This window comes from Somniosus microcephalus, chromosome 16 (genome assembly GCF_052327205.1).
Source record: "Somniosus microcephalus isolate GS21.2 chromosome 16, FLI_Smic_1.0, whole genome shotgun sequence".
In the NCBI taxonomy this organism is placed as follows: Eukaryota; Metazoa; Chordata; class Chondrichthyes; order Squaliformes; family Somniosidae; genus Somniosus; species Somniosus microcephalus.
This window is the reverse complement of record NC_141002.1, coordinates 76,280,150-76,307,036: the sequence shown is the minus strand read 5'-3', so window position 1 is coordinate 76,307,036 and position 26,887 is coordinate 76,280,150. Positions and strand designations below refer to the sequence as shown.

The 26,887-nt window shown below is 43.6% G+C and overlaps 1 protein-coding gene across 1 annotated transcript in view; it reads right to left on the bottom strand.

The window, feature by feature from the left end:
• Positions 1–26,887, bottom strand: part of LOC147106305 (protein O-mannosyl-transferase TMTC2-like) — a 141,859-nt gene that overhangs the window by 51,698 nt on the left and 63,274 nt on the right. The window contains exons 3-4 of the mRNA XM_086009296.1: positions 4,710–5,538; positions 4,488–4,602 (exon numbers count right to left, since the gene is read on the bottom strand). Of these exons, the coding sequence (XP_085865422.1) occupies positions 4,488–4,602; positions 4,710–5,538 (944 nt within the window). The remainder of the gene's footprint in view (positions 1–4,487; positions 4,603–4,709; positions 5,539–26,887) is intronic.

The following is a 26,887-nucleotide window of genomic DNA, read 5'->3' as shown; positions in this document are numbered from 1 at the left end:
ATGTTTAGAACTAGGCAGTATTTATAGTAGTGGGATTTGTGTATTTAAAGTTTCATTGTTTATAGTGAGAAAAAGGAGTTGAGTCATCAAGATTTTTTTGTTGATTTGGCTTCTGCAAAGAAGTCATTACACTGGGCTGATGGTACTCTAATATCAGCAAAAAACTTCCAACCTGATGTGTGCATGTCCATTAGTATGAAATCCATAGCCTGGTGTGAGTGCGCCCGTCAATATGAAACCCCTAGCATAATGTATGACTGCTCAACAATATGAAGCCTATGGACTAACATGTGTCCATCAATATGTAACCCATAACCTGATATTTGAGCATGTCTATTAAGGAAACCCATAGCCTGATGAATATATACAGCACCATGTTCTCACTGCTAGAGTTGTCTTCATCAGTGTGGAACCCACAGTCAGAGGAGTGAATAAGTGAATAAGCACAGAAGTGGGTGAGTTCACAAGGAGAGAATGGAGAATTTGCAGAGTCAAGAATAGATGTCCACAGGCAGAAAGGCAAAGAGTATCTATAGACAGTGGGACGAGTGTTCACAGACACAGATGCGAGTGCCTAAAGTCAGTAGGGTGAGGAGTGTCTATACAAAAAGAAGAATGAGTGTTCACAGACAGAGGTAAGAATGTCTATATATAGAGGGGTGAGGGCTCACCAATAGAGGTGCCAGTATCCCACAGTCAGAGGAGTCACTGTTGACAGACAGAGGAGTATCTGTGGACAGAGGTGTCTCTGTGTGACTCTGATATATGAATTTACAGTAATGGCAGACTGTGTCAGCTAATTATTTTGGCAGCCCTGATATCCCATTAATTGTTGAAACAATTTATTGAAAACATTAAAGCACCAGAAAATCGGTACAAATGACTGCTTAAATTTGTGTTCAGTGTTTTTCACAGCAGCATATTAACACCACATTGAAAGAACATCTAGCTCATTTATAGACCAGTTATCATTCAAAGCAAAGGTACAGTATTCCACTAGTTTAAAAAAAATCAGAATGTTTGTGATTATTGCAATAATAATACTAACAGTCTTCTGTAGAGTGGTATCTGAAGAAACTAATTGTCCAGTAGAATATTGCACCAAGCTCCTATCATCTATTTCAATGACATGGTGATTAACTGAGTGGTTAGCATGTGGAACTCACTACCACAAGGAGTAGCACAGATGCCTTTAAGGGGAAGCTAGATAAATACACGAGAGAGAAAGGAATAGAAGGATACGCTGATAGGGTTAGATGAAGTAGGGTGGGAGGAGGCTCGTGTAGAGCATAAACACCGGCATAGCCCAGTTGGGCCGAATAGCCAGTTTCTGTGCTGTACATTCTGTGTAATTCTATGATACTTTAATTATTCCATTGATTAAACACCATCAATTAATCGGGACGGCTCTATTGGGTTTCATTGGAAAGCTGCAACCATATCACCAGATTCACCATGGAACAAAGGTGTAGTGTAAATAAGGCAATATTTCGATTTAATGGCACTGTGATTAAGAGCTTGCATAATCCTGCCAGCCATTTATTATAGTAATAAACCACACCTTGTACTGATGGGAGTTAGCCAGAGCTCTTACACAGTGATTAGGCTTTTAGTGGACACTATGCAGTTTCTCATTGGATTTGCTGCAGGTTCTTCAATGTTAATCCAGTCTACATTCACCAAGGAAACAATGGAATGCGAGGATTTTTTTTGAAAAGCAATACAATCTGTTATGAGTTTCCACAGTTCATAAATAGAACATGATGTCACCTGGGCTGCACAGCACAATTAATAGAAACTTCCAGCTCCTTTAAGAACAACAGCAATAACGCTTTATATTCCAGTTCACATTTTTTTTAAAGTTAAGTGCATGCGTATTTATTTACTTTCTCTTTTTATCGAAGCTGAATCCCCACAATTTACGCTAAGGATCAACAATGCCCACAAATTACATATTACTAGAAAAACAATGCAAAGCAGATGCATTCTGTTTTGAGATTAGAACATGGTTTGAATCGAGGGTTTTATTTTAATTCTAGGCCCTATACATTTGATTTGATTTTACAGGACAAATTGTAAAAAGGCAGAGTACTGTATGTATAAAGTCAATGCAAAGGGCTGTAAATGATCAACATCTTTATACTGGCATCCAGGAAGAAAAAGAATGGCTGCTGTGTCAATGCATGCACGGGCAGAGTTGTACATTTCTACCAGCCCTGAACCATAGAGTGAACAGTGAGGAGGATAGGGATAGACTTCAAGAGGACATAGGCAAGATGGTGGAATGGGCGGACACGCGGCAGATGAAGTTTAACGCAGAAAAGTGTGAAGTAATACATTTTGGTAGGAAGAACGAGGAGAGGCAAGACAAACTAAAGGGTACAATCCTAAAGCGGGTGCGGGAGCAGAGAGACCTGGGGGTATATGTGCACAAATCATTGAAGGTGGCTGGACAGGTTGAGAAAGCGGTTAAAAAAGTATATGGGATCCTGGGCTTCATAAGTAGAGGCATAGAGTACAAAAGCAAGGAAGTTATGATGAACCTTTATAAAATACTGGTTCTGCCACAACTAAAGTATTGTGTCCAATTCTGAGCACCACACTTTAGGAAGGATGTGAAGGCTTTAGAGAGGGTGCAGAAAAGATTTACAAGAATGGTTCCAGGGATGAGGGACTTCAGTTACGTGGATAGACTGGAGAAACTGGGGTTGTTCTCCTAAGAGCAGAGAAGATTGAGAGGAGATTTGATAGAGGTGTTCAAAATCATGAGGGGTCTAGACAGAGTAGTTAGAGAGAAACTGTTCCCATTGACGGAAGGGTTGAAAGACAACATGAGGAAAAACCTTTTACGAGACGAGTGGTTATGATCTGGAATGCACTGCCTGAAAGGGTGGTGGAGGCAGATTCATATGTGGTTTTCAAAAGGGAATTGGATAAGTACCTGAAAGAAAAAACAATTGCAGGGCTACGGAGAAAGGGCGGGGGAATCAGTCAGGAAACCCGGAAGAATGGATTTCACTCATTTTTCGTCTCCATTTCCCAGCTGCAGCCAGCCAGATTGAGAGACTGGCTGGCTGTCGGGCAAGTAGGGCTTCGGCACCAGGCCGCAGCCAGGGAGCGGAGAGGAGGGAGGGAGGGATCGGAAAAGCCACAGGGTGGGGGAATGAAATCGGAGGCGGGTGTTGGTGGAGATCAGAGGCCGGAAGGGTCGTGGTGGAGTGGGGTGGGGGGGAAATCCGAAGGGTTGGAGAGAGATCAGAATCTGCAGCTGGGGAGCACAGGGGTAGGAGGAAGGGATTGGAAAGACTGGTGAGAGGGGGGTGGCAGGGAGGTGGGAGATTGTGGCTCGAGGGGTGTGTGCGGGGGGGTTGTCTGATCGCGGAAAGACACTTGCCTGCTGGATCCAGCAGTCCTCACCTCCCTTTAGCTGCCGGGTTTCCCAAAGCCCAGGAATGGAGATCTGAGGCATGCAGCCTCATTATAATATTTAAATATTTTGTACAAGCAACAAACATATTGCAGCTCATATCTTCTTTACAAAAGCTAGGATATGATTATTTGCTTGTGGCTGTTCACATCTTCATATAAAAATTGAAAACAGATGGAATGGGCATAATGGAAAATGAATGTTGGCTTGTAAAATCATATTTTTTAACAGAATTCAATGAAATTACCAGTTTTAGATTTATTTGCTACATATTTACATCACATGTGAAGGAATCCAATAGGGGAGAGGTAGATTTGGAATAAGAATTGAAAATGCTGACATTGCTCATCACATAAATCAACATCTGCGAGATGTTTTTTTGCCAAGGAGGCACAAGGTCGCTCAGATGCTGACTAACCTGTTGTGCAAGTCCAGCATTTTTCATTTCATTGAAAGTGAAATATGATCGTATCTGCTGACAACCATTGGCACAAGTAAACTGACTTCTTGCAGTCTCTGCCTGGCCTTGATGAACAGAAGCCCACAACACAAGTTGGCCTGAATTGCAGTTACAGAACAACGAGCATTGGGCTACTGCAACAGGGCCACTTCTGAAGCTGAAATAACCCTACCTAACTAAGGAGTCACCGAATGCAAAACAGCAACCATCACTCTCAAAAAAAGATGAAAAAAACTCCTGAATATTTATTCCATATAATTTGTCAAGATTTCTTAGCCACTACAACCTTACTTTCACAGATTTGTTCCATCTCTTGTAATGCAACTTAAACCACTAAAGTGTGCAAAAATCAAATGACATTTGAGATTTTAAAAGCTATTAAAGTGGATGAAACTTTTTCTTCTACTTAGGAATGTAATAAAGAAATGCCACTGTCGGAGCGGGACAGGGAACAGGATTAATTAAAACACTGCTACAGCGATTCATTGTACCAGTAAACAATATCTGTGTCACACAAGTAGATCAATAGTGGCATTCATTGCAAGTTTTATAATTGACCTGGTTAGGAATAAGGCCAGCAGTTGAGTCATGCATACTTACAAATTATAAAGCATATCAGCCATGTTGCTGCGATAGTACAAGGCATTTCTATAGGCCTTTTCAGCTTCCAAAACTTTGCCTTGGCTTTTCAGAACATTCCCGAGGTTACCCCACGCTGCCAGGAAGAGAAAGCACTTGTTCAAGTTGGTGCTAGAATCCGTTTAAACATGACACATCATTTTAACATCAAGTTCCATTTTTTGTGCAATCAAAACGGTTTACCTTTAGCCGGATTCACTTTTATCCCTGATCTATATAGCATTTCCTCATCATGCCAGTCTCTGTTCCTCGATATGGTTTTCGACCCATATAAAATGACTAAAGCAGCAGCTGCATATAAGACCAAGTTCTTAAAGACTCTCCTCTTCATTCTGAGAGAAAGGGTCCTTATGCCCAAAGTTACTAATAAACAGAATCCCATGCTTGGAATATACAGGACTCGCTCTGCTATCACAAATCCAACATAAAAGAAAAGGTTAGTAGCGGGCAAGAATGGCACTATCAGCAGTGATAAAGAGAAAATGACAATGTTCTGAGCTTTTGGAAGTGGTAGTCCCTGAATTAAATTATTCTTTACAAAGTGGTCAGTTCTTGGTACAAAATAAAAACCCTGTTCGTTGTTCCCATGCTCCATTGCTGAGTGGCAGCTGTGCCCATTTGTATTTTGTTTGCCATTCATCACTGTTTTGCCATTGCAAACTCTGTCTTTTGGAGAGCCCTTCAGGCTGGTATAGATGAGGAGCAGCAATCCAACAAAGAATGCTAAAGTGTGAAGGTTCCTCCAATCACCGAGCGTTCGAATCAATGGCACAGCGTCCATCGACCAATCAAAACTCATAGTGTCAGGGCACAACAGTAACCAAAGATTTGCTGCCGGCAAATAATGAAAGGTCAAAGTGCGTGTCAGCAGGCTGTCCGAGTCTGCTGCTGGATTGTCAGAGTTGGAGAAACTTGGTGGCTTGTTACCCATCCAGTATAAGCGAAGTCCCAGTAAAGTGGCACCCCAGACAGCCAACAGTCCCACCCTTATCAAAAGGGAAGTAATCTGCCTCTAAAAGAGAAAAAAAAGGGAACAGGTTAATGTTTCATGTCTATACCCTTCATTTCTGATAGTATACAAAAGCATTGAAGAAAACACAGTAAAGAGAATAAGGTAGAGTAAGAATAAAATATTAAAGAAAATGCCTTTTTTAAAGTTAGCCTTCACTTTTATTCAACAAATAAAGCCAAGGATCTAATTTTATATACTTTATACTGCCTGTAATTTGTACCGGTCTCCTGTTTGATGACATAAATGTAGTTAATTATGTACAACTTTTCAAATAGTGGCTGTTAGAAAATTGTGCTTAAGTGGAAATGCATTTGAAGAAGTCAGCCATCCTAGGTTAGACTGCCCCCGCAGAGTATAAATGGAGGGAGGCTCTAACCCTCTACTCATGCTGAGATACACTCATAAAGACTGTTTATTTGATGTCTTAGGCATAGTGATCCACCTCAAGAAAATTGATTTTACACGAAAGAGATCTTTCAAGAAAGCAGTCCCATTCCAAAGACTTCGCCAAACCACCATGCTTTGAAAGTCAGCTTTTAAGGGTAAAATAAAAAGAGGATGGATTTCGCTGACTATACTGCTGTTATAAGCAACTATTCCTCCGGCTGCGAGTTTGCAAGATATTTCTACATACCAGCATAAATTGAAAATTTTGGTGGCACTTTTGAGCCTTTTTTTCCCTGCAGTAATTTCAAATGGATAAAATTCCACCTACATAATTTTCAGGGTCACTGTTTGGTAATTAGAAATGAGGAAATCAAGCATGCTGAAACAAACGGAAGATATACCTCTGCTTCAAAAAAGCACAAGCAAAGATATGTATCCAGCAGCATTGGAAGATTTATAGAGGGTGAAATTGGTCTTGGGCGGTGGCATAGGACGGGCGATAGCAAAGTGACAGCCCGTTTTACAATCTGCCCAATTTTCTTTTCGATTGAATTGAATGGAAAAGAATATCGGGTGGGGTGTGAAAAGAGCTGGCGATTCGGTATCGCCCATTTTGCACCAGTGTTCAAGACCAGTTTCACCCCGATTCTTCCATTCACAGAAAATTTCCAACCCTTATCCTTGCACTATGTAGTGTAAAGGTGATATTATTGTTGGTGCTTTCTGCATTGTAATTCATCATTAGGCTGACAGCAATGATTATTTACATTTTATAATTATAAAAGATTGGTGCAGCTGCAAGCTTTTCATATGTACAGTATTTTCTTTTCAATCCCGATTTAAATATCTTACAAGAAAATTACAAGTGATTGCCTTTTTGATTAGCAAATCTTCCAGATGGCAGCGTGCAGGGACAGATTGACTCACCCCGAAAGGACACAGGATTCTCACAGAAAAAGGGGGGGGGGGGTGGTGCACCGATTATACAGCACCATGGAAGCATTCGCGAGGGCACTGGGGAAATCTCCCGATTTCCCATGAAGCCGCTCCGCTCCAACTGTGTGGATGGCCAAAACAACTGGAAGCAACGCAGACCCTTTATCTGAACACAATGCAGTCAATGTGATTCGGTAGCTGGCAATCTTTAGTCCGAGTAATTATCTTGCCAGAATAAATCTAAGTCAGCCTTATCACTACAAATAAATAATGTTGAGGAGTTAATAATGTGACCTCTATTTGCATTACTTAGACTTTTTGTGTACGTACTGCAACTTAAATTGGATAAGGATCCCTGCTGTGGACGTGTATACATTAAAAGACATTTCTAAGTAAAAAAGGCTGACATAAATTTATATTATTAAAACTGCTTGTAATTTGAGTTTAATAAAGCATCATTTATTAATATTCCTTCAGTTCCATTTCAGGACTTCCAAACCCTTCTATGCACAAATGAACTATTTATGGTATGTATCATAATTATGGGAGACAGGCTGGATGTTCCAGAGGGTCTTTTCCTGTCAGTCATTGATCATATGTTCGTTTGATCATATTTGTTAACCCTTCAAGTGGTAACTCACTCCTTTCAAGTTCTTTTCTGTTTCAGTTAATTGAAATGTCACTACTTCCAATTCTGAAGGCACTTAGGAAATGACTTGTCAGCTACAGTTTGCACTTGGAAATTTCACAATAATATATAACAATTTCCTCTTGTACATCAAAACCAACACCACTATATCTGATTGTGCAAAGGCCAAGTGTATAAACAAAGCAGAATTCCACACAAAACTGAATTTAAATAATTTGACAAGGACAGGCCTAAACCAAACTTTGGTCATTTCAGGCCCGAGTAAACTTGATTCCTTTTCACACTGTCTTGGAATGAAAATTTCCACAATTATATGGACAATTTTTATATTTCTAATTTGGCTCCCATTTTGATAAGCTGGGGTTGATTTGGAATAAACCAAACCAAATATGTGAACTGTAGCCAATTTTCACATCCCTGCTACTCAGTTTCATCTCTACCACCCAGAGTTTAGTCCACTCTGGTCAGAATATATAGAGTGTAAATATTAGCTCACTTTTAATTGCATGTGTCAGCACACCCTAACCATTTCAAACTAGTTGATACAGAAAAGGATGATGGAATGGAGAGACGTGTATTCTGTATTATCAGCATTCTTGTTGAAAATCTAACTAATTATTAGAGAATGGTGGTGGACAACCAGGCAACTACCAGGAGGAAGAGACTCCATGAGCATTTTCATCATCAACCAAAGTGGAACCCAGCACAGAAAGTGCAAGAGACAAGTCTGAAGTTTTTTTAAACACATGCAGCCAAAGGTGCTAAGTGGGCAATCCTATTCAACTTCCTCCTAAGGTCCCCACCATTATAGATGTCAGTGTCCAGCCAACTTGGTTCACTGCACTTGACATTCTCTTCTTCTCTTAGGCAGTCCCCCGGAACCGAGGATGATTTGCTTCCACATTAAAAATGAGTTTGCAGGTGACTGATGAGTTCAATGCGGGACCTACAGTCTCTGTCACAGGTGGGGCAGACGGTGATTGAAGGGGCGGGTGGGTGGGGTGCTTGGGTTGACGTGCGCTCCTTGCGTTGCCTGCGCTTGGCTTCCGCTTGCTCCCGGCGAAGAGACTCGAGGTGTTCGGCGCCTTCCCGGATGCTTCTCCTCCACTTTGTGCGTCTTGGGCCAGGGATTCCCAGGTGTCGATGGGGATGTTACACTTTTTCAAGGAGGCTTTGAGGGTGTCCTTGAAGCATTTCCTCTGCCTACCTGGGAGCTGAGTTCCCTGGTTACAACAAAGGCTATGGGTCCTGACAGCATCCCCACTGTAGAGCCTAAGATCTATACACCAGAGCTAGCTGTCCTAGCCACAAAAATGCAGAACAAATCAAAACCACTCTATCAGACTCCTCCCTATCATCAGTAAAGCAATGGAAGGAATCATCAATAGTGCCATTGAGTGACACCTACTCGCCAATAACTTGCCCACTGATGCTCAATGCAGGTTCCGCCAGAACCACTTAGCTCCAGGCCTCATCATAGTCTTGATCCAGGCATGGACACAAGATATGAATTGCCAGAGGAGAACTGAGAATTGTTGTACTTAACATCAAGGCAGCATTCAACCAAGTATGACACTAAGGAGTCCTAGCAAAACTAAAGTTAATGGGGTTCAAAGGGAAACAACAAAACTCAAGAAGATCGGATTCATCCAAGATACAGCAGTTTGCCTGATCATTGCCCTCGTACTCACTATCCACCTCCTACATCACTGGTGCTCTTTGGTTACAGTATGTACAATGTAGGATGCACTGCAGCAACTCACTATGGTTACTCGAACACCTCCCTCCCCTGTGACCTCTGCCACCGAAAAGGACAAGAGCATCAGTGTCATGGGAACACCATCATCTCCAAATTCCCCGCTAAGTTATACACCATCCTGAGTTGGATGTCCATCACCATTTCTGCATCATCACTGGGCAATCTCCTAGTATTCCCTATGTAATACCATTGTGAGAGCATTAGCATTATAAGGACTACAGCTGTTTCGCTGAGAAGGTCCATCACCACCTTCTCAGCAAAACTAGGAATGGGCAATAAATGCAGCCTTGCCAGTGTTGCTCACATCCCAAGATCAAATTCAAAAATGTTAACTTGGACCTAAATCCTTTCCTAAAAAATGGTACAAACACGGTGGAAACTGTGATGAGTTTTGAATTCCATCAAAAGCTGCTTTTGTACTGTTTTAATACTAAAATAAACAATAAACAAATGGTGAAAATTTGTTTTCAATTGTCTGCGCCACAAGGACATTTGAATTTCATGGTTCCTACCACATGTACCAGTAATCTAATTCAATGGAAAATGTGACTAAGTAAGCTATTTACTGGAACTGCAGCTCTCTGATTAACTGTTGAAACTACAACAGATCAACACATTTAGAAGAATGCAGAAAATTCCCCAGTCAGCAAACTCTGGGCACTGATACCCAGTTCATGTTAAGAGCAAATTATTAGCGGCTAAAATTCTAAACAGTTCAATTACTGAACCTCCAGGGGATCTGACTAGAAACTCAACCTGACCTTACCTCCCCTCCTCCTTTCATCATTAATATATGGAAAGCTTTTGAATGCCAGCACCAACTTTAATCCTGTTTAGTACAAAATAAGAGGTTTACTGGTTCCCAGTAGGCATTGTATTTCAGTCAAATCATTATAGGCATGAAACAATCCGGCCATTTATTATGTATGCATACGAGTGTATCCTCCAAGTTGAATTAGATCTGAAAACAGAACACTTTCAATGTATAGGAATTTCTTTTAGAAGTTAAAGGAAATCTGTCAAAAAAAAAGAAGAGAGCAATATTTGGTCAGCAGCTTGAAGCTGGACAGAAGAAATGATTCTTTCACTTTCAAGGAGCACAAAATCATGCAAATGCCTTGGCCTCTTTTCAAGCATCCTCCTCCTGAAGTGGTTGTCCTTGGAGCTCAGGGTGAGAAAAAAAAGTGCTCCAAGGACAAGAAACACGTTTAGCAATCCTTTAGCCAAGTAATTAGCTTTTCCAAAAACTAAAGCTAGCTGCAAATGTACTTCACTTGCTTTCTTTTTTGGCAACTCATTCCTAAGCTGCTTCTGTCCATGTGTCACTTGGTGTCAAATGTGTGGAGACTTGTATGTTGAATGAAGAGTTGGCTTGAAAACACTCTCATTGTGCAGCATTCCTAATAAAAGTCTTTTCCTCAGTCCTTTATAACATAATTAGACTGTGAGAGCGAAAGAGTATGCACAAGATGAGAAAGAAAAATGAGCAAGATAGGAAAAAAAGATTTTACTGCAAATTGATAGTAATCCACCTTATTTTAACTTAACCTTTGCCTAGTTCTGAACACTTTGACAACATCACAATTAAAATTATCAATTAATTTGGAGATTTAAGCTCCAATTTTAACTCGAGGCACGAATGGCAGGCTGAAGCAGGGGGTCATCTGTCCGTCCAGTCCCCCAGAGTGAGAGGCCCCAGAGATTTGAACTCCTCGGCCTTATTTGAATGCCTCGATACTGACTTCCGCCCGAAGCTGATGGGAATGACATCATGCGGTGGGCAGATATAGAAAATCTGCAGGGGTTCTGGCCGAGGGGGAAGTCCACGGCACGCAAGGCCCAAAGTATCCACAAGGAACCTTTAAAAAGTGAAAAAAAAACATTTACCTGGGCCTCCTGTGGCCGGGATGCTGTCAGCTGCCAGCTTTGGGTCTGAGACTGTGCGGCCCTTAGTTAAAATAGCTGTGTATCCTAATGATGTCATCAGGATGTGCCTTTGCCATTTAAATTAGGGCCCAGCTCCTCCGAGGCAGGTGGCCTTCCGTGCCTAATTTCAGGTAAGTTAAGATGGTGGGGGCGGGAACACAGTGCCAAACCCCCGCCATCTTAACGCCCCCTACCTGCACCGGTCCCGTCGGGCGGGGGGGTTAAAATATCCCCTTTAATTTCACATTATAAAACCAGAGGGCCGTGAAATCATTTTGTATCAGCAGGTTCTATCCATCTTCGTGCATCATTACTACTTATCCTATCATATTTCATCACATCCGGGCATCCCTTCCTCAGATGAGAGAGCGGACAGAAAAGCTCCAAACCCTCTCCCAGTTTTTAACACAAACCCTCTGTTAGTCAGCTGACAGAAGCACAATTTTTCTCCTTACATTGTGCGTCCCCAATTAGTAGCCCAGCTGAAAACTGACAAAACTCATCACACACTCGACTGACAGATCTGAATATCAACTAAAACCCTGACCACAACAGTGTGATGGGAACCGTACAACCCTTTTCATTTGAAAACCGTAATTGGTCAGGTTGATACTTAGCTTTGTTTGAATGCTGCTTTTAGTGAAATTTCAAGGAGGAAGGAAGATTAGCACTCTGCACTATACGACAAATTAACAGAAGTGTTTCAAGTAGGGAGTTTGGAAAATATATGCGCATATATTACTTTTGCTAATACCCTCTTTGACAAGGGTTCTTCTCCATGAAGCCTTGGGTTCACATGTTTAGAAGGTGCAATGGGACGAGGAGGGATGAAAGCAGCTTGCACAAGGTCCTCTCAGAATCATTACTGGGGCCTGCTTTTTTCATGGTCTGTTTTCAGGTTGATTAACAGTTTGTTAATTGCTCTATTAATTTCTGCCAAATATTCGCGAAATGGATATTTTCTGATCACATCTAGCTGCATGAGGCAGTTATACAGTTACCTGTCAATGGGTAGGATATATGCACTCAGAACATGTAGCAGGCTACACAACATAATTGATAATGTCCACGGACATTTAGTAACAGATATCATAGAATCATAGAAATTTACGGCACAGAAGGAGGCCACTCGCCCCATTGTATCTGTGCCGGCCGAAAAAGAGCTATCCAGCCTAATCCCACTTCCAGCTGTTGGTCCGTAGCCCTGTGGGTTGCGGCACTTCAAGTGCATATCCAAGTACTTTTTAAATGTGGTAAGGGTCTTTGCCTCTACCACCCTTTCAGGCAGTGAGTTCCAGACCCCCACCACCCTCTGGATGAAAAAAATTCTCCTCAACTCCCCTCTAATCCTTCTACCAATTACTTTAAATCTATGCCCCCTGGTTATTGACCTCTTTGCTAAGGGAAATAGGTCCTTCCTATCCACTCTATCTAGACCCCTCAATTTTATACACCTCAATTAAGTCTCCCCTCAGATATGGTCAACTTTCTTTCAATTGCGATTCTGGTGCTAATTCTTTTAGATTTTCCTAATTCTTAGAAGACTCGTGAAGAGTTTAGATGACATCATAAATGATGAGAGCAAAGCAACCACAGCATATGATACTTATTTGAATGCTGAGATAAGATTATTTCCTAGAAATCACCGCATAATATTTATAATAACATTACACTGTGGGGTTGGTGAGATTTTTATGGAATTTTTGTCTCAGTTTTCTGATGAGTCAATGGCCAGGATGCTCCACATTGTTGATGTTTGATGATATCCTCACTGAAAAATGAATGATTCAGTGCAAGGTAGATATTATACTTATACAAACGGCAAAATACTGCAGATGCTGGAAATCTGAAATTAAAAACAGAAAATGCTGGAAAGCATAGAATCATAGAAATTTACGGCACAGGAGGCGGCCATTCGCCCCATTGTGTCTGTGCCAGCCGATCAGCAGATCAGGCAGCATCTGTGGAGAGAGAAACAGAGTTAATGGGCTCGATTTTCAGTGTGCCGTGGAGTCAGGTTTGGAGGCGTGCGGGGGGTTAAATTCCCGAAATCGGGGGTCCCGACCCCATCCCGCCCCCAACACGCCTCCATCCCAGTTTGAAAGGAGGCGGGTACCCGCCCCGCACTGGGACCCGCCTACCCGAGGTGGGAAGGGATTAGTGCCAATTAACTGCCTGTTAACAGGTAGTTAACAGGCAGTTTTTAGCCTAATCCCTATTTTGAAGGTTGTCGTGTGGGATTCCCGACGGCTCCAAACCACGCCAAGTTAGAGTCGTCGGGCCGTCGGGTTGAAGGGCTTGGAGGGGTCAAGATGTCGGTGTTCAGGTGAGTGATGTGTGCATGAGCGCAAAGGTAAGTGTGTTTGGTGTGTCTAAAGTGATTAAATAAGTTTTACATACATTTTCTTACCTTTTCAGCCTTCCTTCCTTTAGGTTCGGGGAGTCCTTCATCTCACCGGTACAGAAAGCAGAATGGCCGCGAACTGTCAAAAGTGACAGCCTGCAGCTTTCTGTGCAGGAGAGATTTCTAACTGAGTCTGTGGAGAAGGACTCATGTTAGAAGTAAGACTGTCAGTGTTTGACAGCTTCAAACAGCTGTGAAACACTGATATTTAATCTGTCAAAACGTCTTGACAGATGAAATTTCAGTCTGTGATGTCACCTGTTGCCAGGTGGCCCTTAATTGGCCTGCTGAGCCCGCTGGGCGGGCTCAACAAAGTCAATCAAGTTAAAATCGCGTAGATTGGCCGCATCTCAATGGAGGCGGGACTACAACCCCGAAAGTTGTAGTCCCGCCTCCAACCTGACTCCTCAATGAAAATCCAGCCCAACGTTTCTGATCTGTGACCCTTCATCAGAACTGGAAAATGTTACAGATGTAACAGGTTTTGAGGAAGTACAGGGGCAGGGAAAGGGGGGGGGGAAGAGGAGGAAAAAACAAAAGGGAAGTTCTGTGATAGGGTGGAAGGCAGGAGAGATTAAATGACAAAAGGGATGATGGGGCAAAGCAACAGAGGATGGTAATGGGACAAGTAATGAAACAAAAGATGGGTCTAATGAAGCTGTAAATGGCAACAGCAGAATCATTACCACCACCTGCTGACCGAAACAAATGGGAGCAGTGGTTATGATCCGAAATTGTTGAACTCGATGTTGAGTCCGCAGGGCTGTTAAGTGCCTAATCAAAAAATGGTAGGCTTGTTTTCTATCCACATCACTCACATAATGCTGTACGCACATATGAATGTGTATGTAGTTGAAACAGTTAAAAAAGGCACTTGAAACAAAAGTTCTGCGCAGGTTACCAACATCCCAATTCTAATCAGCATTCATCTGCCTTTGGTTGCACATCCAATTAGAATCTCAAAATTGCTGTCTGCTGATTAGAAATCGGGTCCAAAGAGTCATTTTGCTCCAACCTAATTACATTGCATGATGTAACTGTGAGCCAATATCAACAAACAATCACACAAGCTACAGAAAAATCACTAATACAAAAGCAAAATACTGCGGATGCTGGAAATCTGAAATAAAAACAGAAAACGCTGGACATACTCAGCAGGTCAGGCAGGTTCTGTGGAGAGAGACTGACGAAAGGTCATCGACCTGAAACATTAACTCTGTTTTTCTGTCCACAGATGCTGCCTGCCCTGCTGAGTATTTCCAGTGTTTTCTGTTTTTATTACAGAAAATCGCTGTTGTTTTAAAATTTTAACATCACCCAATCTCGGTCACATATTTTGATACCCCCCCACCCCCCAAAATAAAAATCTATATTTGGCCTTATCGCATCATCAAGCAGCTTCTGGCAGACCAGTACAATGTAGGCTCGCAGTGGAATGCAGCATAAAAGGGATGTAGTATAAACGCAGGCGTCTCTGGGTGTACTGAGCAATAAGTAGCTTCTGTGCACTAATGAAACACAGGGCCTGCACCTTTATTGTATATTGAGCGCTTTAGTACCTCATAAATGTGGGAATTGCTAATATTCATTTGTGCCAGTGAAGGATTCGACTGCGATTAAGTTCTGAAGTGTTAGCTTGCCAGTATTCATGGCTCGAGACACAAGGCCGGATAGTGCTGCATGGAATGGTTTGTGGTCGATACTGTTGGAATATTTATCACCTGCTAATGCACCAGGGAGCCCCGTTTTTGGTCCTGATCAATTTAAATTTGGGTTTGGTTCAACAACGTGATATTTTGCTAGCATTAAGAGCATGTGCTATTGATTTGCCGTGTGAAAGCTGTGGGAAACAAACGGCTCAATACATCAGCAGAATCTGCAACGGCTAAATAAACACATGCTCTTCTGAAATGCAGCATACTTCTGAAAAGTAAAAGTAAAACTGTGCTATTACTGGGGGAAAAGGCTTTCACAATGGAGGAAGGATTTGATACACGTCTCAGGCACATCTTAGAAATACCAAGTAACCATAAACTTTTGCTGTAGAATGTTAAATCGAAAAAATAAAGCTGCATTTCCCATATGTGCTGCTTGTGTTGAGCATTTGTGTTGGAATGGGTATCTGACCTTTACAGCGCAGACAAAGACCTGCCAACTGGTTAGTGGTTTGACAATTGAAACAGCATTCACAGATATTTTAATAAGCCTCACCCTCCTTTAGAGCGATGGAAAGGAAAAAACACCGTTTCTGTGGGGTCTAGTTAGCTTTACGACAACTGGCAACAAAAGATTGGAACCGAGTCATTCCTCGTCAGACGACTCAGTAATCCAATACCTAAGCCAGGCGGTTCATTAAGAAGAGCTGGATGTGCAGACCTGTCACTGGGATGAGGCAACGCCATTAATATTCTTCCCACTCGGTTCCAGATAACCCTGCAAAACAATACTGTAACAGTTGGGTTAATCCTGGTTGGACAATACCAATGCCCTGTATTAGTAAACTGTGCAATTTTAGCTAGTTAAACACCAACAGTACCCCAGTACATACTTAGGGGGAAAAATTCGGTTGATTTGCGCCTCCCGTTAGAGGGCGCTAACGGGGCGCAAAGCAACTAGTGCCCGGGCGCGGCGCCGAGCAGCGCCTCCCGCAAAATTCAGCAGGAGGTTAGCGGCGGCAGCAATCATTAGTGCCCCATGGCGCTGCGCCACCAGCAATGACATCATCGCCGTGCGCAGCCCCCTGCTCCCCGCTTGCGCCCCGGCCGCGATCTTGGGTAGCGCCCGTTGACTTACCGCCGGATGCTATGTCCGAATGGGGCCGGGGGGCCTACCTGCGGCCGGGACGGCGCAAATTAAAGGGGAGGTGCCAGGCGCCCCCGCAAAGTTAGCGCCCCAAAGGGGGCACGACCCAATTTTTCCCTGTTAGGGTCCATAGGCCTTAGTTCTTGTAAATCTGCAACTAAGCTCTCTGGATGTAAATAAGCGGGATATGTCCCTCCTGGGAGACAGTGTGCACTCCATATTGGGCAAACAGAAACTCTACCAGTGGGGATTTCTCAATAGCTTGGTAAGTAGACTTTCAAGCATGGTTGTGGGTTTCCAGGCATGGCAGATGCCCAGCCAGGCCAAAATAAAGCCTTTAATAGCATTTTCTAAACTTGACCAGATTTATTTAAATTTCAAGTGCCATCTTGCCAATTGAAATTGCAGCAGTGAGTGGCTAAACACTGTGCCATAATAATCAACAGTCAGTCCGATTGTCCATATTCTCACAAGACACTCTTACTGAGTGTGGTGATTATTCCTTGTTTAGTAAAAGTATTGTGATTGGTTGTTTGTTAACTGCCTTGGGATATATGTTGTAATCTCATTGGTAGTTGATGATCACATGATGTGTTGTGGCCACCTTAAATTCAGTTCTTTTCCAGCCTTGGTTGGGACTGGATGTGGGAAGATGTGCTGCAGATTTTAAAGTTAATAAAGCCTAGCTTTGGAAGGCAAATCTATTCTTTATTTCAATGAGTTCCAATAAAGCATCTCTTTCCATGTATTATCATCAACATTTCAGTTCAGGCACTGACTGTTTTCAGAAAGCTGCAAAGGCCCAGGAAAATAAGGTAAAGACTCAAACACCCAGCAAAACTGTGATTAACGATTATGGTACCTGGAAATTGAGGATTGCAGGCCAGCTAAAGGACTCAGATTGTGGACTCACCCTTCACACTGAGCTTGCTCGCTTCAGTTTCCTGGTACCATGCAGGCAGCTGCCCATCATTAGCCTAAATCTAATTCAAAGGAAAAACATCATCCACATTCACAAACTAGGCTGTAACAATTCCCTATTATACTTCTTGACTAACTAGTCCCAGTTGCCTATTCTAAAATTGATTTAAGAGTGAATAGCTTCCTTTAACTGTTCCAATTGTGTAATCTGAAATGCATTTGTAACAAAATAAACTGGAGGATTTTTAAAGGGGGCACCGACCTTCATGTAAAAGTAGGGCCAAACTTTTTCCATTTGTTTGTAAACACACAATGCAAAGTTACTGACAACATCATTGTCCTTTAAAATACAGCATCGCATCACTTCTACTCAAATTCATTGCAGCAAAAATGAAACATCTTATCCTCTCCAAACAAGAGAGATACTTTAAGCCATTCTTTTATACTGGCTAAAATAACCCTCTAAATTTACTAAAATCTCTTGGAACGCAGACAAGGTCACTAGAGTGAACAAATGATGGCCCGTTTTTTCCGATCCCTAAGGGTGTGTATGAGCTGTGTACACACCCGTAGGGGCCTCGCAAGTGCCGGTTTCAGGCATGCGAAGCGCATGCGCTGAAAACCGGCACTTCCGATCTGTCAAGAATCCTCTTGACAAATCCTCCGCCTGCCCTGGAAAAGGGTCTCTGCAGGTGGAGAGTTCCACTTTCTGCAGAACCTCCGCCCGCTGAAAACCCTTAAAAATCTTACACCTAGTAAAAGCAGGTGAAAGGCCTGCTTTTACCAGCATAAGAGCTTATAAAAGTAAAAGTATTTTATTTTCTCCACTCATTTATAATTTTAAAATACTTTTAAAAAAGGTAAGTTAATTTTTAGCCCCGTAAAAAAACAATTTTTTTTTCAAAAAATAAAATTTTTGTTTAAAATATTTAATTTAATGTAATTTTAACTAATTTTAAAAGTGTGATTTAAAAAAAATTTATTTAATGTTTTGGTGTGATTTTTCAGTGATCCCCATTCATACTTTTGACAGGTCTAAGCAGGCGGAGGTTCTGCAGAAAATGGAACTCTCCACCTGCAGAGACCCTTCTCCAGGGCGGGCGGAGGATTTGTCAAGAGGATTCTTGACAGATCATAAGTGCTGGTTTTCAGTGCATGCGCTTCGCATGCCTGAAACCGGCACTTGCGAGGCCCCTACGGGTGTGTACACAGCTCATACACACCCTTCTTCCATTGGTTCCCCATGGCCCACGTGATCCCAGGGACGCTTGCAAACCGCCTGCGCCCCTGGGCCCTGCGCATTTCATAGAGCAGAGGCCCAGGAGCAGAAGAGTCCGGACCTCCGGAGCCCTCAGGTAAGGACGTAGATTTTTTCCAGATCGGAGGCCTCCGCATGCAGGAAGCCTCCGATCGGAAAATACGGGCCAGGTATGTTTGCCTACATGTTCTGACGCACTGCCCTCCTGAAATTGTTGCTGTGTATTAATGTTTTAAAACTTGGGCTTAGAAATTGGTTTGCGTTGGCTTGCCGGCGCGAACTGGGCACAAGGAACGATCCCTGCGCCAGAAACTGAAATAATAATGGCAATGATCCTGAGCTTGCGCCCATTGCCCACAACTGGTTTCTTTTGTAATATGATAGGCAGCGAGTTTTCACTCTGGGTTCCGTGGATCCCTGATCCGCAAGGTCATGAGATTTCTGTCTGTCTGGGTGCAGCATATTGCGCAACACAAGAACAGTGTTTTGGGAATTCTGTGCTCTAACCTCTTCAGTATTTGTTGGCTTATTAGCACATAATTTTTGTTGCTGTCGATGAATAAAAACATTTTCTGCAATATGACGCTGTTTCTGGAAGTTGGCCGGCGGATCTACGAGAGTGCCAATAGCTGCAAGGGTTCTCTCACACAGAAAAGATTGCAAACCATTGGTGCAGGCAATTGCATCACTGACGGTCTGTTACAGGGGTTTACTTAAAAGTATGAAAGACCTAGAACAGCACAAATTCACTCGAAGTCAGGTCAGAAAACATGAGCGCAATGTTCTATTTATTGCAGGAGTGTCTTTTAAACACATCCAAGTGGACTACTGAATAACCATTAACTGCAGTCTGACATTGCTACTTATGGCGTGAAATATCACTAAAACCCAAAGAATAATATTTATTATCAGAAAAAGTAAATAGAGTGGAGTTGGGGGAAGAAAGCGTTAGAATGAAAAATACACCAAATATAATTATTACTACAGCTGAGTCCGGTGAAATACTTACCTGAGCCAAGCATAACGTATCTTGGCCAATGACTCGTGTTTATCAGGAATCAACTGCAATAATGTTTTAAGGTAAAACAAGGCAGAAATTAGTAACCTAATGGTTTCAGTAAATACAAGCCTTCACTTAATGTGCTGGCAGAATGCTGTCACTTTGCATGTACTCAACAAGCCCTCAGGAGCTAAACGTTTTTTGAAATTTTTAAACTTGATGTATTTAATAGCGTTCCACCATCAACAGTTCCAACAGAATGTTTGGTGAACTTGCTGCTTTCTAATTTCTTATGTGAAACTCCCATTCTATGCTTTATTTCATTGGCTGCATGTAATTTTTCATTTATGTTCATTCCTCGCCAATTTTCTCCTTAATTTTGCTCCTTTGCTCTCCTGAAGGCATTAACTCCTTACTGGGGTATTGTTCCACAGACATTGGTCACTGACGAAAGCATTCTTCTTATGTGAATCTTGAAGATGAACGTTGGCATGTTATTCAACTGTTGGGCATTACAGCTGCGCCCAATCGCATTCTCACCGAACATCCACACACTCACACCGAGGGCTTGCTGGCAAGTCATCAGGAGTGGGAAACACTGGCCGAATTTTCTTCCCTAGCCCAGGGCTGCAGAGGCTAATTGTAGCAACCCTGCCACTGTTGTGGCTACAATCTAGTATCCCAGCACAGACCAAGCATAAGACCTGGGACCCTCCTGGTCTGCATAGCATAGCTGCTTACTGGCTTATCGGGGGAGCATTATTTACATTTCAGGGATTAAGGATCAGATCCATTAAGCTCAGTTGCCTCCCTCCACTAACTCCAGGCAACATGCAGTGACAGATGCAAGACTGGAACTGGGAAACAAGGTCAAACCACAGATGATTGGAGAAAATGCAGCCCCCAAATCCCTTATTCAAAATGACAGCCCGGGTGGCATTAAGACTTAATTAATTATTTTAATATACAGCTTTTTATTTGGTAGATTGTTGTCAGTAGAAATTCAACATTAAGAATTCTGTCACCAACGATTAACCAATATATTTCCTTTTATAACCTCTGTGCTAATCTCTCTGAGTTACCGCTGTGTGCCCAATAAGGCAGGCTCTTTATTAACCAGTGGTTACCTGCTGAGCAGTTTCATCAAGGCATCAATCACCTGGAATCCAGCTGTTCTTGCTGCTAATATTTCCTAAATTCTGGCTCCAGTTTCCAAAGTTGGGTTACAATCATTGAATGAAAGAGCACAGAAGGAGGCCATTTGGCCCATCGTGCCTGTGCCGGCTCTGTGGTAGAGCTATCTAATTAGTCCCGCTCCCCTGCTCTTTCCCCATAGTCCTGTACTTTTTTTCCCTTCAAGTATTTATCCAATTCCTTTTTGAAAGTTACCATTGAACCTGCTTCCACCACCCTTATTATGTCCGTGTATAATTGAGACACGGACTGCAGGAGTTGGTTATAATAGGTCTTTACTGAATGGAGGCAACCTGGAACTACTATGCAAATGTTACTACACAGGCTTATATACAGGGGTGGTCACTACTGGTACTGCAGTATACAGGGGCTGCAGAATATAGTTCCTTCTGCAAAGTACATACACTACAATTCCTCCCCTTTTAGCTAAACAGTACATAACATTCGATTAACAATGAAATAACATTTTTACAATTACAGCTGCTAGATACATTAGCTGAAGTTAAGCAATTATAAGTTCAGTCTTTGAGGAGGCTTCCTGATTCTGTCTGGATAACGCCTCTTTGGGGTATCAGGTTCTTCTGGCAACGTTGAGTCGGGATCAATGTCGTTGTTTGGTTCGTCTGCTTCCAATATCACCGATTCTGCAGTAGATGCAATTGGTACTTCGGTTTCATCGCCAGGTGTATCAGATCGTGGTGTGGAGTTGACGTTTCCCAGTGACTCTAGAATCTGGTCAGCATGGCGTCTTACAATACTCTCTCCAACGTCCACGGTATACATTAGAGGTCCTTGCCATGTACAGATCGTTCCTGGCTGCCATTTCTCTGTGCGGTAGGCCCGGGCCAAAACTGGTTGACCTATCTTAAAACTCCTGGTCGGCCTTTCATTCATATTCTGAAACTGCCTGTTCTCCACATCTCTTCTGATGTTTGGTTTAACCAAATCCAAGCGGCATCGTAGTCTTCGATTGAAGAACATCATGGCTGGAGTTTGATTGGTAACCGCATGTGTCGCATTCCGATAGGCAAACAAGAAGTTATCCACCTTGTGCTGTAGGGGTATATCTTCATTACACATTGCCTTGATAGCCTTCTTGAATGTTTGAACGAACCTCTCAGCCAATCCATTAGTGGCTGGATGGTATGGGGCGGATGTGCAATGCTTAACACCATTGTTCTTTAAGAACCTCCGGAACTCTTCAGACACAAACTGTGGTCCATTGTCGGAGCAAATCTGTTCAGGCAGCCCATTCCTGGCGAATATGGTTCGTAAAACTGTGATAGTTTTTTCTGTGGTGGTTGAGGACATTTTTATTACCTCTGGCCACTCTGAATGTGCATCCACCGCAATTAAAAACATCGAGTCCATAAATGGACCAGCAAAATCAATGTGCACCCTTTGCCATGGAAATGAGGGCCACTCCCATGGATGTAGAGGGGCTTGTGGTGGGGCGTTTTGGACCTTCTGGCATCCTGTACAGCTCTTGGTCATCTCTTCGATTTCTCTATCGATTCCCGGCCACCACACAAACGCTCTGGCTAAGTTCTTCATTTTTACCCCTCCCAGATGACCCTCATGAAGCTCATTGAGCACTCTATCCTTCAATTTGGGTGGAATTACTACTCTGGATCCACACATCAAGGTTCCTCTGCACACTGACAGCTGTTCTCTGCTCGGCGAGAATGCTGGCAGCAGTGGTTCGCCATGTGCTGGTCATCCCTTCACCGTTAAATCATAGACCCAGGAGAGCGTCGGGTCATTTCGTGTTTCCTTTTCTATGTTTGCATTCGTCACAGGGAGACATTCGACTATGGTCGAGTGGAATATCTCCACTGGATCCACTGCAAGTTCTTCTTCCACTGTCGGCAACGGTAGGCGCGACAATCCATCAGCATTCCCATGCTGTTTAGTTCCTTTGTACTCGATGTTATATTGGTGTGCCCCTAGGAAAAGGGACCACCTCTGTAGCCGTTGTGCTGTCATTATCGGTACGCCCTTCTGAGGGTTGAAAATGGAGACAAGGGGTTGATGATCAGTAAGTAGAGTAAATTTCTGACCGTGCAGGTAGTGATAGAACTTCTTCACCCCCCACACCAGGCTGAGGGCCTCTCTGTCAATCTGGGCGTAGTTACGCTCGGCTGAAGTTAACGAGCATGACGCAAAAGCTATCGGCCTCTCTGAACCATCAAGGAATTTATGTGACAGTACCGCCCCAATGCCGTAGGGAGACGCATCACACGCCAGTCTTATCGATAGTGATGGGTTGTAGTGAGCCAATACTTCTCTTGAAGTGATTAGGTCCTTACTCTTCTGAAAGGCCCGCTTACATTCATCGCTCCATTTCCATGCTACTCCCGTTTGTAGTAGGGCGTTCAGTGGGTGCAGAATTGTGGACAAATTCAGCAAAAACTTATGGTAGTAATTCACCAATCCGAGGAATGACCTCAGTTGCGACACATTTTCAGGCGCTGGAGCCTTAACTACCGCTTCAATTTTGTCAGGGGACTTATGTAACCCCTCTTCATCAATCACGTGGCCACAATCGATATCTGCTTCTTAAAAAACTCGCACTTGGGGCGATTGGCCCGTAGTCCATGTTCACATAGTCTAGTGAGTACCTGCTCTAGGTTGGCAAGGTGTTCACTGTCATCTTCACCTGTCACTAGGATGTCGTCCAAGTAACACTGAGTCCCCGGAATTCCTTGCAGGACTTGTTCCATTGCTCTTTGCCATATCGCCGGAGCTGATGCTACTCCGAATACCAGTCGATTATACTGATAAAGACCTTTGTGAGTGTTTATCGTGAGATACTTCCTAGAGGATTCTTCAACCTCCATCTGCAAATATGCTTGTGCTAGGTCAATTTTTGTAAAACGCTTCCCTCCAGATAGTGAGGCGAAGATATCTTCTATCCTTGGAAGAGGATATTGTACTGTGTGAAGGACTGGGTTCACCGTCACCTTGAAGTCCCCACAGATGCAAACCTTCCTTGGCTCCTCAGACTTATTGTTTAACGTTTTCTTCATGACAGGAACGATGGGTGTCGCCCACTCGCTCCAGTCTACCTTAGATAACACGCCTGCATTCTCCAGATTCTCCAGCTCTGCCTCGACGGCTGGGCGAATTGCATATGGTACCGGTCTTGCTTTGAAAAACTTGGGAATTGCATTCTCCTCTATTTTTATCGAGGCGGTTACGCCTTTAAGAGTGCCCAGTTCTTGTTGAAATACCTCTTTGGCATCAGCTAAGATTGTTGACAATCGTCCAGGAGTGACGTCGTCATCCTTTTTACCAGCCACCGTCAGTGCCTGAATGGAGTGCCAGTCTAAACTTATCTTTCTGATCCATTCACGTCCCAATAACGGTGGTCCACCATCTTGCAGTATGTACAGATACAATTTCTGTCTTTCCTTGCCGTTGTATTCGACAGGCACCCTTATTTTTCCTCTGGGGTATACTTTTTGCCCCGTATACATCTTCAAGACAATGGATGTCTCTTTCAAGGGTATGTGTGAGAATAGCCGCTCGTAGTCTCGTCGATTCATGACGGTTAGCGCTGATCCTGTATCCAATTCCATTTTGACTTGGGACCCTGCTATCGTGAGGGCGACCCAAATGGTTCGGTGATCCTCTTTTGCGATTACGTTGTGAAGTTTGAGACAGCTTAGTCTCTTGTTCCCGGATTCACTATCGCTCATCTGGTCTTCGGAACTACTGTCCGTCATCTTTTGTACTTTCCTGTACGGTTCCTTAGTAGCCTTTTTGTTGTCGTCGGTCTTCTTCCCAGACCTGCAAACTCATGCAATGTGTCCCATCTTTCTGCATTGCCTGCATATTTTGTCCTTGGACCAGCAGTCCTTCTGGTCATGGGTTGTTCTGCCGCAGCGATAACATTTTGCAAATCCCCGTGTCATTTCGTGGGTGCCGTATTCCTGTGGCTTTTGCTGTATTTCTGCAGCTCCCCTTGCTGCTGCTTCGTACGATACTGCCACGCTGAAAGCCTTATCTAGCGTCAGCTCTTTCTCTGAGAGTAACCTCTTCTGGGTTCCTTCACTCAGGAGTCCACAGACAAATTTGTCCCGTAAGGTATCTGCCAGTCCTGCTCCGAACTGGCAGTGCTTTGATAGCTTGCATAGTTCCGTAAGGTAATCAGCATTGCTCTCATCTTTATGCTGATTTCTCCTGTGGAATTTAAATCTTTCTACTATCAGCAGCGGTGTAGGATTTAGGTGTTCCTGTAGGATAGCAACAATTTCGTTAAAACTCTTCGCCTTCAGTTTGGCTGGAGTAATCAGGTCCCGCAATAGGCCGTACGTTCTTACGTCCATTAAGTTTAGCAGTACCGATGCCTTTTTCTCATCGGCTACTTCGTTTGCCTCGCAATATACATCGACTCTTTCCACATACGTGGTCCAGTCTTCTATTGCATTATCGAAGGCAGTGATATTGCCAGTCTTCGGCATCTTGGAAATCTAAAATGGTGCCTCCCGCGCTTTGCCTTCTTCCCCGATTTAACAAAATGGCGCCTCCCGCGCTTTGCCTTCTTCCCCGCTGGATTAAGATGGCGCCTCCCGCGCTTTCTGTCTTCTCCGCTGTTGCTAGCGCTGTTGCTGCCGTTTTATGCCTTGATGGCGACGCCCTATGGTCTTCGCGCACTTCCCCCCACGCTGCTGCTAACGCCGCTCTCCGCGGTTCCCGTGGCAAACTGCAGCTCCTCGCGGCTTTCTGCGCGTTTAATTTTTATTATTTCCCCGTCGTCGGAACAACCCTGCGGGACTCTTGCCTCCCACTTCTCGGGTCTGTACGCTGCCCGGCTTCGTAGCACCGGCCGCGCCCTGTGTGCTCCACCCTCTCTCTCTCTCTCTCTCCTCTTCCCGACAACGCTGCTCGGCCCCGTTGCAAAGCCACCCGCTCGAGCTCTAGACCGCCGCAGCCCAGGAAGGATCAGTGTACTACCTGCCACCAGCCCGATTAGCTGAAGCACCATCGACAGGATAACCAAGCCCCGCTCTCGACAGCCTCTCCTGCAAATCTTCAACTCTGCTGACTCAGAGGCGGATGTCCACGGTCGACGCCCGTTTCTTCTGTTTCTTTCTTCCTTCTGGCCTCGACCTCTGATAACTTCGCTTCAGGGATGGATCCCCATGAGGTGGTGCAGACTGCAGGTAAGTTCGTATCTGCTCGTCGCCAGTATTATGTCCGTGTATAATTGAGACACGGGCTGCAGGAGTTGGTTATAACAGGTCTTTACTGAATGGAGGCAACCTGGAACTACTATGCAAATGTTACTACACAGGCTTATATACAGGGGTGGTCACTACTGGTACTGTAGTATACAGGGGCTGCAGGATATAGTTCCTTCTGCAAAGTACATACACTACAACCCTTAAAGGCAGTGCATTCCAGATCACAACAATTCGCTGTCTGAATGTCATTCAAATAAAGTAGCTGATGCACCATCATACAATTTCTACCTCTCATTTCCCTGTTCCCTCCATTTGGTGACTGCTCCTTTAGCCATCGTACCCCTGCCCTCTGGAAGTCCCTCCTTCAGCAGGTCGCCTTGCCACCTCCCTTCCTGCCTTCAAAAGATCTCCTCGTTGCCTGTGAATTTGTTCCCACCTAATCCATCCTTTCACTTTCCCCTGCTCAGTGACCACTTCATTCTCCACTACATCGAGTTGCATCGATTCTACAGCAGAGGAACAGGTCATTCGGCCCAACTGGTCTATACCGGTGTTTATATTCCACATGAGCCTCCTCCCACCCTACTTCATCTAACCCTATCAGCATAACCTTCTATTCTTTTCTCCACCATATGTTTATCTAGCTTCATAGAAACATAGAAGATAGGAGCAGGAGTAGGCCATTCGGCCCCTCAAGCCTGCTCCGCCATTCAATGAGATCATGGCTGATCATCCAAATTCAGTACCCTGTCCCTGCCTTCTCCCCATATCCCTCAATCCCTTTAGCCTTAAGAAATATATCCAACTCCTTCTTGAATATATTTAATGAATTGGCCTCCACTGCCTTCTGTGGTAGAGAATTCCACAGGTTCACCACTCTCTGGGTGAAGAAATTCTTCCTCATCTCTGTCCTAAATGGCTTAC